Source organism: Anabas testudineus, chromosome 10, assembly GCF_900324465.2.
Source record: "Anabas testudineus chromosome 10, fAnaTes1.2, whole genome shotgun sequence".
Classification (NCBI taxonomy): domain Eukaryota; kingdom Metazoa; phylum Chordata; class Actinopteri; order Anabantiformes; family Anabantidae; genus Anabas; species Anabas testudineus.
Genome location: NC_046619.1, coordinates 9,098,257 through 9,115,582, shown reverse-complemented (window position 1 = coordinate 9,115,582; position 17,326 = coordinate 9,098,257). Strand labels below are relative to the sequence as shown.

The window sequence follows — 17,326 nt, the reverse complement described above, 5'->3', positions numbered from 1 at the left end:
TCATCTATTAATTGAGGTATGAGGGGTGAAACAGGAAAATCATTACAAATGCATTAATTAAACCCACTTTTAATCATGGCTTTCACCTCCTGATCCAGCTTCATCAGACTTGGCTGTATATCTGATTACTGCCTGTTTGGTGTTTTTACACAAATGTGCAGAGGCAGCCAATAAGACAGTGAAGTAAACTGTGGATTACTTGATTTTACAATTTCTAACTATTATTATTGCATATTTTTATTGGATTATTTAGAAAGTGCATTTTTAAATTAAGTTCAAATAAATATCCAAATCAATTCGGTTGAATAGATCATCTTTGAATCATCATCTATGTTTAACTTTCTCAATAACATACAGTTAGTTTAGTTTATTAGGTTTAATCATCACACCTTTATGCCTCTGGATCGAACAGAAACCCCCGTTTCTCACTCAATTGGCTGAAATTCCTATGACTTCCAAGTCACATCTTTTCCAAGACTGAAATAATCATAAATTCTTGTCAGAAAATTCACAGCAATAGTTCACTATGAAGAGTCATTAATGAGAGTATTTCTGATTTGATTTAAGAAAAATGTCCCGCCATGCCATTGCACTTTTTTTAAACTCTCAGATCTTCTATTTCTACACATGCCACAATGCTTTCTTCCATTTAATTGCTGTCAATGCTATCCTTCACCCTAAATGGATTCAAAAACGTACCTTTACCCTTACCCTTTCCTTACCTGTCACACTGCCCTCTTAATACTCATGGTTCAAGGGGTTTCAGTATTTGCTATGTGGTGTCTTGTATTAAAAAGCCTTAGTACTCATTGCACTGCTGTAATAAAACCCAAGCATTTAACATGCACATTTATGGTCCTCAATAACCCAGAAGTCTTAATAAAAATGAAAGCTGACATTGGCATGAAGGATCCTCCACACTAGCTGTCTTTAATGTCCAAGACGTTCCATTAAAAGGGGAGCACTTCCTAAGACGCGGAGCTTTTATCCTGATTGCTTACAGGAAGAGAGGGGGGAAAAAAAAAGAAACCAAACGACCTTCAAAGCCTCTACAACTAGCCCTTTCCTCATGTGTGCTTCATGGACAGACATGGCTGTGTGCACACATACACAGTCAGCTGAGATATGCACACTGATACAGACACATGTGTAGATATACTTTATGTTTCCTATGGGTTTTATACCAACAAACACATTGAATATTGACTTACAGACATTAAAAGCTATAGGAACAAATGCACTGAGTCATTGGGTATTTGGTATTCTGTTCATGTGCGGAGGAGCCATCTCACTTTTTATATCATAATGATTATTAGGAGATAGGGAAAAAGCCAAATCTGCATGTTCAATTAGTGCCTGTGCGATGCCAGATAGATAATACATGGGACTGGCTTAAGTCCTTGCTTCTGAACTTCCTCAGTCATTTTCTGTTTGAAGCTGGAGAAAAAGAAGATGGGGACAGAGATTTCCCTCTGTGGGAACACAACTGTTGAGCTACATTTAATAAGCTGGTCAAAAACACTCTCCTGCCGAGAGAGACTGTGCTTTTAATGACCATTCTGCTTCCAAAGTCTCAGATGTGCAGCTAGATTGCTTGCCACATAGCAGACAAGGCAGCCATCTTATTAATAGCAACACACCACACATGCTGCAGACTTGGGAGCAGAAACCCAGAGAGGGAAAGGGACGGGGGGTGGGGGGCACTGGCACATGGAGAGAAAGTATGTGTCCCTTGCATGCTTTTACTCTCTGTAAAGTCAGGGAGACAGATGGGTGCAGTGAGGAGGAGATTAGATGAGGAGGCAGGGCAGGGAATGGGTCTAAACAATCCAACCCTCACGAAAGAAGGACCGGCCCAGCCTCCACGCAGTCCAAAAGGGGGAGTCTTGGTGATGGATGTACCCGGTGACTGCAGCCCTCGGCACGCCCACACAGCGATGCCACCAAGGCCAGGCCAGAGGAGCAAGCAATCAAAGAGAGAGGCCAGAGGGCCAGGATGATATAGGAGGATCCAGCTTATTAAATAGGCTTCAGGAGGAGCATGGAGCATCTGAAGTAAGTTGTCACTCTGCCACCAAAAGGCATAAAAGGAGTCTCTGTTAGACGGAAAGTCTATGCACTGTAGGCAATGATGACAGACTGTGTACAGTAAGAGTGGGAATACTGTCATTAAATACACCGACACACCAGGGAGCTTCAGAACAGTGTGTCATTGCTGATTTACTTTCTCTTTTTTACCTGGGCCTCGTTATCTTGCATCTGAGCAGCAGGTGAAGGGAAATGTTTGCGTGCGAGCGCGTGCACGGGTATGTGCATGTGCATGTAGACATGTGAATCCTGTGCTATGCCATCATATCCCACCTTATTCCACGCCAGCATTCGCAGATGCCAAAATCAATGTCGCACCGCTATATGCGGATAACTGGGGAGGGAAAATGAGTGTTTTTGTTTGAGAGCAAAGCAGAAGAGGAAGTTAAACCAGGAGATGAGGGAGGAGTCATAATGCATTGTTTACAATCTTGTTTGCTGACTTAATTTCCATTCAGAGTGCAAAGCAGGAAACTCAATATAAAGCAATCTTCCTGAGATGCAACAGTCTGCTAACATGGATAGGAAATCATTACACAAATCCATTACTAGAGACCACCTGAAACCAGGTGTGCTCATGTCACAGTCTGTAATTCATTTGATTATAGATTTTTGCTTCAATTTTCACCGTTATGCGGATTCAGACACTTTGATTCCTGCCTTGTTTATTGCGTTGTCCTGGCAACAAGAGTGTCCTACCAGTTTTCACTTCAACTGTTCAGACTATAGGAGAGGAGGAGGATGAGCAGAGTACAGCGGAGGTTGTGAAAGCAGGTGCAAAAAGACAGTTCTTCACTTGGATTTCCTGTCACATCCTGCAGCCCACTCCAGTCCTAAACTTTATATAATTACAACAATCTGTGCTCCGAGAGAGACTGTGTGAAATCTGATTGCCATTGGTAACATTCGCAGCAAGAGTCCTGGCGTGATAGAAGGCTTCCTGTTTCAATTTCCTAGGATCCCTCAAGTTTTACTGGGTCTTTTTTTTTTATCCCATCAGTGGGGCATACATTTCCATTCAGGGGAAAAAACAGACCCGGTAATATCCAATTTACTAGGAGGCAGAGGAGATGGTTTCACTGGCAGTATAATAACATGCTACATGGAGCGTAGTATTATGAAGTATGAATAAAAAAGGCATTTATGGTAAAAATTCAATCCAAAAGCAGTCGTCACTCATCGAAGGAAATCAAGGCAATTAGTAACACTTTAATGCAAATTGCAGAACGCAAAACACATCACAAATCCCTGGCGCTGTAATGAAGAGCAGCTCAGATGACCTCCTTCTTATACACGTTGGTCTACTAATCAAAAACCCACAAGCATGAAGAATCTTCTCCGTCAGTAACAAGTAAAATTGAGCATTGCTATATAGCATGTGTGGTGGTTGTTGCTTAATAATTTCCCGACCACAATATTTATCTGATGGTAAAAGGATTTCTGTAATATAATTCGCTTTCATGTAATGTCCAGTAAAGGTGTGTGTGTGACATTTCCAACCATGTGTATTCAAAGCAACTGTGGCTTATTCGCATGTTCACATGTAGGCTGTGTGAGTGCTGTTGAATGTGAAGATTTGTCATTTGGAATAATCACCACGACATGCACAACACCTCGGTATCCTGATGGCCTGTCACATACACAACACTGCTATCAATTAAATGCAGGAAAACAACCAGCATTTGACCAGCAGTGGATATGTGACTGACTCCTATAATTCCAGGTTAAGGATTATGCAGTGACCATTTAGCTCTGCAGAGCATAGTTGGCGGCTGACATTTATGGTTGGAGCAGAGCAACGGTTCATTTGTAAAAGACAAAGCACTTACTACAAGAACCTACTTATAAGCAGTAAGGGTCCATCTTAATACAGTGATGCAATAGAGAATTGAGGGATGTTTATCGCATGTCCAGGTTATGTGCACAAGCTGCATTTAGCACTAAAGACAAGGCCAACGTCGGCAGTAAATCATCATGAAGTAGCATTAAGGTATCCAGAAGACAAACAATGTTACTTACAAAGCGAACACAGTGAGTGTGTGTATGTCATTTGGCATGACTGGTGTTGTCACTAAAAAGCTCTCCCAGGTACAGCATGCCCTTATTTTATAATGCAATGATGCATTATACCTTCTTGTTTGTTTCGAACACGAATGCTAGCAAATCAGCTGAGTGTGTTAAGTCCCACATGTGGTTTGATATCTGCAGTGGATCTTTAGTTTCCTGATAGTTCAGTGAATGAATGCCACAATCGTTTAAAAGCAAACACCTGCCTCTATCAACATCCCCTATGCTGTAGTATACATTGCTCAATAACTTGCGACCTGCATCGCCGGCTTCTAACATTAAGCAGCCTACACACCAGCAGGCATGAGCTCGACAGCTGTATCCCCCATCCCCCCCCCTTCCCTGCTGTGCTGTACCTTCAGAGTGGTGGGAGAGGGTGAGCAGGCTGACGCAGGAAGCTCCGATACCAGAACCGAACACAGTGATGCGGTTGGAGTCTCCTCCGAAGAAGCCGATGTTCTCGCTGATCCACCTTAAAGCCTGGATCTGGTCCAAGAGCCCGTAGTTCCCTTTAGCAGCCTGGTCACCAGTGCTGAGGAAGCCTGCAACACACAGGGATTAAGAGATTAAAAACTCACAGAGAGAAAGCTAATAAAATAGAATCGTATTGTTACACAAACTAAAAATAAAAATGTAGGTAGAGCAAATGCAGAAGATCAGCTATCAACACTAAAGTTCATCTGCACTAACACCAGTCTGATTTAATCACGATAACCATCACGCCAGGTGAGAGCAGCAGTAAAATCATGTTTATTTTGGGATGACATGGCTGTTGGTAAAATAGGAGAGCGTGTGAACACGCCTCTTGCACCTTATGGGGAATCAATTTCATTTCTCTCGGGTTGAACCCATCATCAGATATTTTGAGTGTGCAGTGATGAAAACCTGACAGAAACCTTATGAATCCATGAAAACTCCATAGATGGCAAGAGACAAAGATGCGATAATAAGATATGCAGTCATTTCGACGGTGCAAGAACCTCCTATAGATTGCGACCTTGTTCTGTTCCTATCAGACTAACCATCTTCTTCTGGCATGTTTCGATTCTCTCTCACACTCTATAGTGCCGGATACTTTCAGCCGAAACATTCACAACAGGCACTATCTGGGCACATTTTCCTCCGTGTCTGTGTAATCTGCTATATGACGTCTGAGTTGGACAGTGAGTCTCTCTTGGGTGCATCAGAGCTCATGTTAACACGCCACCCTCTCTCAGCTGCTCTCCAGGGCCTAAGCTCCTGCTGAATGATGGGTAATTGAGAGTCGCGGGAGAAGATCAAAGGCAAGCACTCCCTGAAGTCCCCACGGTGGACTCAGTGTCCATCAAACCCCTGAACATGCATACGAGGTGACAGCTAGGAGACATGCGTGGAAACCAACCCTCTCTCTTCGGTGGCAACATCACCAAACACTTCGGAAGCAATGAACGTGTCGGTGGTGGATGTTCACAAGCTACAAGTGATGGTCCTTCAGCATTGATTCTAACATGTACTTCATGGTGTATACATCCATACAATGATGGGCTCTCTGTGTTTATGTTCTAGGAGAGGGAAAAGGGAATATCTGCAACGCCAAAAGATGAAATATGGGCGCCTTCTTTCTCAGGTAAGACCAGCAATGCCCACTTTAGATAAACACAGATAAGAAAGCAGCTGCTCCAGGCTCATTAGCTGTTTGTGGTGTGTCTGTTCAACAGGGATGCATGTCTGGCGGTGCTTAGTTTCTCTTTGTGTGATTTGGAGACTACAGAGGGCACAACCTCCAACTCCCACCCCCCCAACAACACACCCGTCTCGCCCCAAGTGCCTGTTGGCAGCAACAAAGAGAGTGGGCAGGGGAAAGGCCAGGCCTGATCGTCGATAGGAGAGAGGCGGTGGCAAAGCAGGAGACAAATGGATCAACAGATGGTCTCCTTCAGATGCATCCCTGAGGATGACAGAGCAGCAGGGCACATGCAGAGAGAGAGAGAGAGAGAGAGAGAGCGAGCGAAAGAGACAGGCGGAGGAACAGAGACAGACACAGACAGAGAGGAGAAAAGAGGACTCCAATTGAAGAGCTTTTCCTTTTCCCTTTCTCTTGCGGCTCCTCTGCGCGTTCCGTCATAACTAAAGGACAACAGCTTTTACCACTCTCTCCCGGGTGTTGAGGGGAGAGAGGAGACGTGACTCTCCCAGAATAACCCTCATTTGCGAAATGGTTCACACTTCACCAAGTGAATGTCAGATGGGTTAAGAAATGTCAGGAGACTGGCATGTAAAAGGGATTTTGTGCAACTGTTAGCCTAATTGAAAAGATATAGTAAACATTATCCATTTGGCAATGTAATATGAGCCATTACTAAAATGTAAATCATTAGAGTTGGATCCCCAGCCTGCATAATAAAGCACCACTCAATACTCTAGTCTTCTGTGACTTTTTCTTTAGCCGTGTTGATTCGTCTGCATCTATAAATGAAACCAGCCATTAAAATGTAGTGGTGCAATTCAATATCTTGGACAACAAGACACGCTGCAGGCATCATTTAAAAATACATCTAATATAGCTGCTGGTTATGTTTTAATTGGGAGGGTGACAGAAAATATTTTCTTTGGAAGGCAATTAAGATAGTAAACTAATTGTTTTTATACCTGGTCATTTCTATTTTTTACATTTATAGCGGTCTGTTTTCTTAATGTTTGTGCTCTGGGGTGTTTGGTCTTTTTTTGTTTCATGAATATTTATCTCCATCACCTATATACCATCTCTAGACTTTCAGTCCACATAAGGTAGAGGTAATATACATATTATTCATCTTTACACTTTGATTACATCAACAATGACCATATTATATATAATTATTAAATACAGTATTTTTCTCTATGGTTTGAGTTATTTAAATTTCTCCTCTCTCATCAGGGACTGGGTTATAGATTTCCAGATCTAGCAGATGATTCCCGTCTGATCAGCTCTGCGTGGGCTTTGGCTGCACATGAACCGTGGTGTGTAGTGCACTGCTGTTCACAGCTCACACCTACACAGGACCTTGGGATTCTGGGCTGCATCTCAGTGCTTCTGAACTATTCGGTCAGTCTGATTATGTGCTTGACTGCGCTACTCAACCTGACATTCACTTGAGTTCGTAACGCACACACTAGATGCCGCTTTGCGATAAGCATTTCATAATAAACTTTAATCACATAATATCCATCTTTGTTAGTTGCAGGAATTCAAATCAATATGCAAATTCTCCTTTAAATGATCTGACCAATTAACTCTGGCATAAACAGTATACACAATTACAGAGTCCCAGTCAAGTTAATTCAACAAACATAAAACAATCATTAAATAGTAAATAGTTCTAGTTGATCTGATACTTTGGAAAGTAAAGTGCATACAAATTAATTTGTGCTAATTTAATTTTCTCAGTAACTTATTAATCTCGCCTGCTGTGAGTTCTGCTACAAACTGTAGATTAAAAGTGGAATGTTTTTTCAGTTCAGTCTCAATAATTAAGGTGAATGAAACAGAATATTAAGGCAGGGAAAATACCCCGAACTTGAATGACACTGGAGAAAAGGAATCCTGTAACTGATCTTTATCTATGTCAACCTTCTTAAGCCATGACATCATATCAAAAACATATGTATGTATGTATGTATATATTATTAACAAGATGCTTTGAGGACACTTGCTATGAAAGCATCGCTGTTGCGAATGGTCAACATCTCCAATTTTCTCAACAGTTAAAACAAAGATTTCTAATTAGGGAATCTGTCAGCTGGATTTGACAAGAAATTTGCATTTCCTATTCATTACAAACCAACTGTATGCGTTAATAACAGTGATTCTGTGCTCTTTCTCCACATGTTAGAGCCGTAATTTGTTCTGACTGATTACATGACGTGTTTTTGTATGCCTCCAAGCTGTTCTTCCTTGACAGTGATGTAGTGCACTTCTGCTGTATGAAGAACTGGTATTTTCTCCTTACGGCAGCACAGCGATTCAGTCATGATCTCAGCCGCAGCGGCAGCAGCGACCGTGGTCTGGTCGCGAGGCCCGGTCAGGTCGCACCTGTCACCTTGCATCGTCCTTGCTGGATAAAAACACTGTGTGTATGTAGTACAGCTCCCCCTGTCACCTTCACCTGACCAAAGGGTCGGTTAATGCATACTGTATGACAGTCCCCTCAGTAATGCTCCAAAGCAATACATGAGCAGGAGACACTGATGTTCAGAGACCAGGAGATCACCACTCAAATCCAGTATGTTCCACTTTCCACACGTTTTCACAGACCAGGCCACAATTATTGCATCACCTCAATATCAGCAAAAGACAGTCCCCCAAACCCCCACCCCTACAAAAAAAAAAAAAAAAAAAAAACAGCACTGAGCATCATGCCACATAATGGATTTTGTGGCATGATCATATCTTATCAATAGGCATGTGCCACAATCTCAGTGTCTCCATTTCCCCCTGAGTCGCAGCAGCGATTTCCTTTAGCCATGCCTCTCAGCATTGATATTGCTCTATTGATTATAATTTAAATGTCTGTTTCCTATACGGTGGGCTATAATTCACAGTGTAGCGGAACGAGGTGACGATAATGATCGCTCTGACCCCAGACATCTCTCTTAGCCTGGTTTCCCAGATAATGGAATGTGTGTAAAGTAATGGCAAAGGGTGAGAAGGGTTTGAAGAGGGTGAGGGCGGGGGGGGGGGGGGGGGGGGGGGGGGGGGGGGGGGGCAAAAGCTTGTTATGAAGCTAAAGAGTGAGCTTACACATGGACAGATGGAGGGAACGGATAGGGAGGAGTAGAGAAGAAGAGAGGGAGGAGCAGGAGGAGGTTGGGAATAACAGCGGTGACGTAACAGAGGGAAAGTTTTTAGTCTTTTCTCCTAAATTCATTCTCGCTTTTACTTCGCCTTTTCCCTGTTTCTTTCTCCCTCTCATCCTCTCCCTCTCTGGGGGTGCCGGTTAACAAGGCCGTCTGTGTCCAAACTCTGGTTTGGTACTCCCCCCCATCTCTCTCTTGCCCTCTCTCTCTCTCTCTATCTTTTCTCTCTCCTTCTCTTCTCTGGGGAAATAAAGGGCCACACAGTTGCAGCCTTGACAGCCTCCCCTAAGATTCCCCCACTACAAAAGAGCTCCAACTTCCCCCCCAGCCAGACCCGGGCTGAATAGGAGCCTCTAGGGTGTGGATGAGAAGCAGAGGAGGGAAGGGGCCACCCTCCACACAGCCGCATAAAGGGCCTGTGTGTCAATCTCATGATGAGCATGGGACATACCCAGCAGTCATTCCCACAAGATTTCTCATCCTCTTTTTTTGAGTGGAAATTTAAGCATGCTGACATAACAGAAAAAACTCTGAAGGGAAGGAGGCAGGAGCCGGGCGGGGGCCTAAATCAAGGTGTTTGCCACTTGGACCGGTGTACAGCTCTTGTTTACAGCTCACTGCCCAACGGCATGGCTGGAGTGCAGTCTGATCTGTGAGCTGCAGGGTGAGAAAGATGGAGAAAAAATAAGAGAAAGAGAGAAGTGCAGGCACAAGAAAGAGTCTTTATGAAGACTGAATGCCATTTACCCAACACCACATCTTTATTTAGGTGGAATGGAGAGGGAGAAAGAAAAATCTTTCCTGTTGTCATCCCTCAAAATGATCAAATTACATATAAATGAATATAAGATGATTTCAGAATCAAACTGGAAAATGTTGAAAAGGACTATACAGAATGTATGAGCCTATAATTCCTGCTGGCCTTATTATGAATCAATAATTAAAGGAAATATCAGACGGCCTTCAATGGCAACAAAGTCGTCCGTTGTTTCAAGGGCCTGCCCCTCGACACTGGGGGAGTTCAAACCGAATGATAACACGCTCGCTGAACTGCAGGCCACTGCTGAAAATGTGGGGAGACAGATGACTAACAGAAACCTAAATGCCTCGGCTTGAGTATTAGTCTCAGTTTCACACAATCACGCAGATAGGTGCAGAATGTGCAGAAAAAAGCAACGCCGCTGCTGTGCTGTGCACTGAGAGGTACTTGGACGATGGCGAAGACAGAGCATCATGCATACTGTGCCGCCGTATATAGACCGAGCCACTGGAATGGAAAATGTGGTTTGTGAGCAGCGAAGGAGTAGAAACAACAACAACAAAAAAAGAAAAACAACAAAAAAAAACAACCAAAATGTCAAGGGATGAATCTGCGCTGCACAAACACGAAAGCTCGCCTGACATGTATCTGAGCCCCTAAAACCCAGATCTCTTACAGACAGACAAGGGCATGTTACAACACACGCAGGGATGAAAAGCAGATACAGTAAGTCGGAGCTGGTGGCACACGTGGCAGCTGTTGGTCGTCCTGCATGTGACTTCGGGGCTGTTTAATCTGATTGTGTGATGTGTCCCGGTGGTCAGGCGACACTATTCAAGGGCTCTGGTGAACAGCAGCCCTGGCAGCAACTACAAATGAGCAGTTTGCATATGTATGACCCCTGGCATCTGAATGCCACTCAATCAATCAAACATCGGCTATAGCGGCTGTTGGCTTTCAGCTCTGTTGCTCCCCTCTGCCTCGCTCCCACCCTCCCTTCGCCACCTCTGCCTATGCTCGCTCTCGCTGTCATGTTTCCTTTCTGTCTCTGCTCTCTGTTTTTTCCATGTATGCCCCCCCACCCCCACTATCACCTCCTCTCTCTCTCTTCTTCGTATCTCTCGACATCTTTCCTTTCAGCGGATAGCACAGACAGTGAATTCTCAAAGACAGCGAAATGCTTTTACATTAAGGGAAGCTTTGCATCTCACAGCTGGTGCGGAGGCGGGCCTGCACGCTCCCGCAGAGGGAGAGGGAGAGACTGGTGTTCGAGAGTCGCAGCAGTGAGGTTAAACAGCACTTTGGTTCCACTCGGAGGAACATGCATCATAGGGAAAGAATTCATGAACAATAATCTGCCTTTACCTAAGTCCAATATTTAAAATATATACACTTACAGGCCACTTTATTAGGTACACTTTTACAATCTAATGCAATCCAATGCAGCACCTCTGCCATGAATCCTACTTTTACATGTGGGTGGTACTGGAGTGCATTACATTAGGAGGTGTTTCTAATGCTTTGGCCACCTTAAACATGCATGTGCTAAAACATGCACTCCAGCACGACTCCACCACCCACTATATGCAATAATAAACACACAGCAGATTATCACCTTTCTGACAGTATTACCAAAAAATGAATAATAATAGAGCCAGCGAGGATGTATTCTTACAGCATTTTCACCCTCCTTAGTTCAAACAAAACAAAACTGTATGCTATGTTCTCTGTTGTCACTTTTTGGCCTGTGGCTGCACAAGTTCAAAGGCACGGTATGAAACACCAAGCCTGGGTGATGTAATACAAAGGCGTGGTGAGAAAGTTTAGCACCACCCTGCTCTGGGAAGACAGGGCAGTGTGCAGTGATGCGCTACGATACCACAGAGGAGATCAAGCCCGGCTTATCAAAGCGCATCAGTGGAGCAGTGTAGAAGGGAGAGGTCATCATTTAGAGGATCTTCAAAGCCCAAATCCTCTTCTCCTCAGGTTGGAGTAGCTCTGATAGCTGGCAATAATGAGCTTATATTTGGCTGTTTCTTCCTCACAAGAACTTGTGAAATAAGCCCATGCAGCCCATACTACAGCTTTTATTCCAGATACTGTAAATCCTGTCTTCTTATATTTGTTCGTTTGTAAAACCCTGCCAACTTTAGTTGTAAATTAACTGCAGCAATTTAAATGAACATCTGTTTTCCTGAGGTTTAGCACTGTGGTGTGTACTGTATGAGTGATGTTTTATTTGCCTTTGGAAGGATACAATATTTTTGGCTACGGAAAGCCGTGCTGCTGCCAGTGGGGTTGTGTTGTCTGATTTGGAACCTGATCCAAATTTACAAGAGGAGAACTATTATGAAGAACATACATTTTGATTATGCTTATCAGATACTGGAGGAAATGTGTTCTTCTTTAATCTGCATATGTTAATGTACCTTTATATGTACATTACTGTAATATATAGCAGACCCTTATTAGGAAGTGAAGACTGATGATATTCTAAATGTTTTATTGGAAACAAAACACTAAAACCAACAATCTCTATTCTGGGATGGCATATTGCTCTGAGTACCTCCAGCGTTGTTCACAAAATATTATAATGACATAAATCAGCCACAGCTTTGCACTGGTTGACATGTTTGTCCATAACAATAAACGATGACATTTGAATTCATTTAGAGTAAATCTCACACTACACCATGCTGCTGCGGTAAGTACTCAAATCTGCAGTGGAAAAACATTCAAATACAGCTTTGCTCTTGTTTGAGTAGCGTGTACAGCTGCTTTATGGCATCGTTTCAGTTTGATACAAAAAAAAAAAAGAAAAGTAAAGTATATGTGTTAGAGTAGTGTTACTGAAGTGAAATTTTACTTAAGAGAAGTAAAATTACTTCACGTTTAAAAATCTACTCAAATAGAAGTAACTTACAGTAGCCATTATTTTTTTCACTAGCAAGGTGACTTTAGCTTTATACAAGCACAAACCATTTTCTGTCAACACTCACACGTGAACCAGCGACTATTGATAAATGACATTCATTGGCTACAGTTAATTAACTTTGTAACGGCTATCTTCACATTTTTAGGCAAACAAAGCTTAATGGTACACTGAGTAATGAAGCTGTGGCATTGTTGGACTTGAAGCTGAATTTATGTTCCTCGTGTTCAAATTGGCATTCAGATCGTTTTAGGTCTGCATTTAGTGTGTCCGTTTCTTTTTCTGTAAATAGTAATTCTACTTTGTTACAGTAACTCTAGATGTAATTCACTACTTTGATCTCTGCCTTTAGGCCACTCGAATACAGTAGTGATGCAGCAATATGTAACTGGTGCTTAAAATTATTTAAGAGCTTCAATTTTCCCTGACAAACGATGCCCTGCAGAATCATATAAAATGTTGCATTTTTATGTCCCAATTTTAGTCATAATGCTTCATAGAAAGCCATTGCCTACATTACTCCAGTGATTTAATGATATTCTTATCAAAAGATTTACCAAATACCTCATTAGTTATGACACATGACAGCAGCCTAAGTTTCAATAAATTAGAGGCAGCTTTTCATATATACCGACATTTAAACCAGGATACAAAAAGAAGTGGAAACAGCCATAAGAATTAAAAATAAAAATAAAAATAAAACTAGCACAGAGCAAGGACAGTTTGTATTTGGAACAAACAGGAAGTTTGTGTGACTGGTTTGGCTCTGGGCTCCAGCCATGTGCGTATGAATGAGTAAATGGGAGTGCCATGGCACTGAGTGTGGATGAGTGTGCAGTGACTGTGTGCATAAGTGAAAAGGAGGGCTTCCAACAGTGTGTGTGAATATTTTGTTTGTTTGTGGGTGTGTTTGTGTGGAGCAGCAGCAGTGTGCAAGTGCTCGCAGTGGGGGCGGGGGGGCGGTGGATGATGGGGTGTATGCAGTACGGTGAGGGAGGTATGGATATTAATCACCAGGAGGAGCATGGTTCTGTGGAGCTGGGCGGAGATGGATGGGGTGTGAGTGCAGTGATGTCACCCTGACAAATGGACCGGCCATGTTGGCTAACACTCGCGCATCGCCTCTCATTTCAATTAGTTCCTCACACAACAACCCACCTAACCTACAATCTGCAGGTTACACACACACACACACGCACACACATACACTTTGGCCACAAATACACCCCCTCGGGTGCTCAAACCCAAAGAACAGCCCTCTAACAAGATGCACTGATCTGTAAGAATACAGTAGAGCTCCTTTAATTAATCTAACTCAATTATGACAGCACTTTTGCATTCAATCCCAGCAGCCAGTCACTCATTACAATTCATATTATCAGCCAAGCGCGCTGACTAGGTCTACGGCCAGCACACTAGCCAGTGGGAACTGGCAGAGAGTCTGGGTGTGTTTACGAACTAAAGACTGGGCACTGCCCGCGTGTTTTCCCACAATATCAATTTGATGAAGTGCCGGAACGATGGCAATGTGAGCAGTTGCTTGGGCCAATGGTAATAGAATGCATCTACTCTCTGATGTGGAAAAAGGTGCACGGTCTGCACCAGCCGTCACAGTGAGCAGCAGTTCTGACAAACTGTGTTCACTTATAAAAGGTCTAACCTCCTCACTCGCTGTTTAGAGCCTTATTCTTAAAAGGCTGACACCACTAACTAATGGAGCCGGGGCTGAGTTTGAAGTGTCTGTCACCTACAAAAGTAGTGTTAAGCCCTGTTTTCAAAGATCTGATTCTGCTACCCAGAGACAGTAAGCCTCGTTTCAAACGCCTGCCTGTCGTCAGCGAACTTTGACGTCGGAGGACTTCACTGTACTGTGAACTTTCCCCCTAGTTCTCCACGTTAAAGTACCTCTCAATCACCATCTTACACCTTCTGCACCTTCTCGCGTTCTGCTTCCTCCCCTTCTTCTTCTCTCTTATCTGTCTCTCTCTGTTGCGACCCTCCTCCTCATGCAGGAAGATTACTTTAGTATAGGCTAGGGCAAGGCTGGCCGTGAACTGGGCTACACAGTGCACAGTGGAGTGTTAAGTTGGGGGATTTAAGCAGTGCCTCCTGGGGCTCCTGCTCCAGTTCCAGCTTAACATCAGTGGTGGATATCTCTTCATCGGCTCGTGAAGGCATCAGGCGGTTAACAGCAACTCTATAAAGAGAAATGACGTAGGGGTGAATTGTAATTTGTGCCACAGGCTTAATGAGACCCCTTCAAACCATAGTACATTAAACCCCCTTGGGGTAAAAAAAACACAAAAAAGCTATGTTCCATATTTGTAGATGCGAAGCAGCAGCTCTTCTGTGAACTGCAAGCAAGACCACATTTTTGCATTATACACCAAAAAATAATATACAGTATCACCACAGTGCCACCTACTCTAAGAAAAGTAATTAACATGACAGCATGACAGGAGAGTGTGAATCTGCGGTTACGCGGTTTGTTAGCCACGCTCACCAATCCTGAACATATTTAATATGTCAATATACGTCTTTCTGTCTCATAAAAACTGAAACCACCAAGTTTGTACATATGCTGAATCTATTAGCTTCCACCTTGAGAGGGTTGCTCGGCTTGCTTGGCATCACATATTCCTTTGTTGACGAAACATGCCTTTCTCACACCGGGAACAGTAGGAAATGAAAAATGGATGAAAAGCCTTTGAAATAATGTGTATGATTACCATAACGCTTCTACAATAGAAGGAGTGTGCCTGTCATGTATTGCACCATCAAACACAAAGGGCATGCACTATACAAAATACACTTGTACTCATGTCTTATAAAGGACGACTATATTTGCTTAATTTCCTCCCCTTTCAATTGATACTGAAGTCCTGTTTCCAGTAAGAGTCTCTACCTTCCAACAGCTGAAGTGATTCCTTTTTCTTTTCACACTCCTGTTCTTCCTTTTAATCTAGCAGCACTAAAGGACTAGGTTCTAGCAACAACAAAAAGGTTAGATCTTGCTTTCTGTTTCATCTCGGCCTCCTGCAATCCCCAGGGACATCTCTCTGTGCTCGTCTGCGCTGCTCGGCGATAGGAGATTGTGCCAGGGCTCTGTTTGTTTGGCTTTCTTCCCCCCTCCTCATCGCGCTGAAATCTGCCTGACAGTTCGGCAGCATGGCTCAGGCCCCACAGGAGCTAACGTCAGATAAAATGTCACTGTGGCTTTTGTTCCACACACCCTATAGGCTGGCCAGACATACTGTACACCTGAGAGCTTGAAGGCCAAAGCTTAGGGTGAAAGAGGTGGTGCGGAGACTGTTAATTTTACCATCTGTACCATCACTATAACTACCTGTGTTTCATCTTCAATGACAAAAACAGCTTTGGTATACATTTAGATTAAAGCTTTTGACTGTAGCTGTATTTTTTAATCACAAATTAATCATATATGGCTTACTGACAACGCCACTTCACAATCCTGGTACTGTATGCTGCACGGAGATTGGATAAGAGCCTTCACTTAATGTAACAGCTTCTGAGCCTCAAACTCTTGACACCTACAGTCAAACCTGATCCATTTTTCTCTGAATAGCAGCAGCACCAGACCCAGCTCCTCTCTCTCTTTGAGCCTCAGATCAAACGAGTCTCGAGCGAAAAAGCCGGCCAGTCCTCTCAAAGCCCGAGCACTAGGGCGGTTGCCACTGTCTGCTCTTGTTAGCTCAGCCCTCTCTGGTTCACGTTCCAGAGAGCACAAACACACTCATCCCAAAGGAGCTCATCTGCGCTCCTTCACCCGCCCCGACTCCCTACGCCCCTCTACCTCAGTAAATTAATAAAAGAAGGAGCAAGTCTCACAGGTAATTTGATTAAATGCGACATCCCTGCTTTAAAGAGTGTGCTGATGAAGCAAAAATATGATGAGATGTTGTCAGAAGAAATTGTCACTGTACTTGTACATGACCCGCGGCCCGAGCAGCTTCTGTCTCCTCCCTCTCTATCAGCCGAGCATCAACACACACACACACCACTTTCCAAGGACATCTCTGAGTGTTATTAGATAAAAAAAAATACTATATGCTCCAGTTTTCTGGGCTTGTCAGTCACCTAATTTGATGCAATCCCCACCAGATCTCTTGCCTAATTGAATTTCTTTTGCTTTACTCCATAGCAGACTTTATGAGATCCAGTGTTTGAACCATGTCTTCTTATGCATGCTACATGAGCCTAAGGGATGATCTGGGACATGTGGTCATACTTTACAAAACAGACATAACTAAACAACAACTTGAACTCAGATATTTGTTATGTGCCAGAAACATAAATACAATATAACCAAATTTTGTCGGATATACTGAGGGAATTCTATTAGCATTTTAAAAATACAAGTTTTCAAATAGTAAGATCTCATATTTTAGTTAATGTGGTTATTCTGTAATTGCAAGGTTAAGAGCAAAGAAACTGGGTGTGTGTGATAATTGATTTGATTCAATATACAGTGCATATTCCCTTTTCCCCTGCTGAACACTTCATCTTTTTCTGTGTTTATGTCATCCCAACTGTCTTCTCCTCTTCCCTCAGGCTTGAGAGGGCTGACTAGAGTTGGGAAGGATGTATCGAGCTACAATGTATGAATGGAATGACAAGCCATCTCAGTCAGAGGGGAAACCACT

The 17,326-nt window shown here is 43.1% G+C and overlaps 1 protein-coding gene across 2 annotated transcripts in view; it reads right to left on the bottom strand.

The window, feature by feature from the left end:
- nlgn3a (neuroligin 3a) overlaps positions 1-17,326 on the bottom strand; it is an 87,190-nt gene that overhangs the window by 33,450 nt on the left and 36,414 nt on the right. For both annotated transcript variants that reach the window (XM_026357892.1, XM_026357893.1), the window contains one exon: positions 4,512-4,697. In XM_026357892.1, the coding sequence (XP_026213677.1) occupies positions 4,512-4,697 (186 nt within the window). The remainder of the gene's footprint in view (positions 1-4,511; positions 4,698-17,326) is intronic.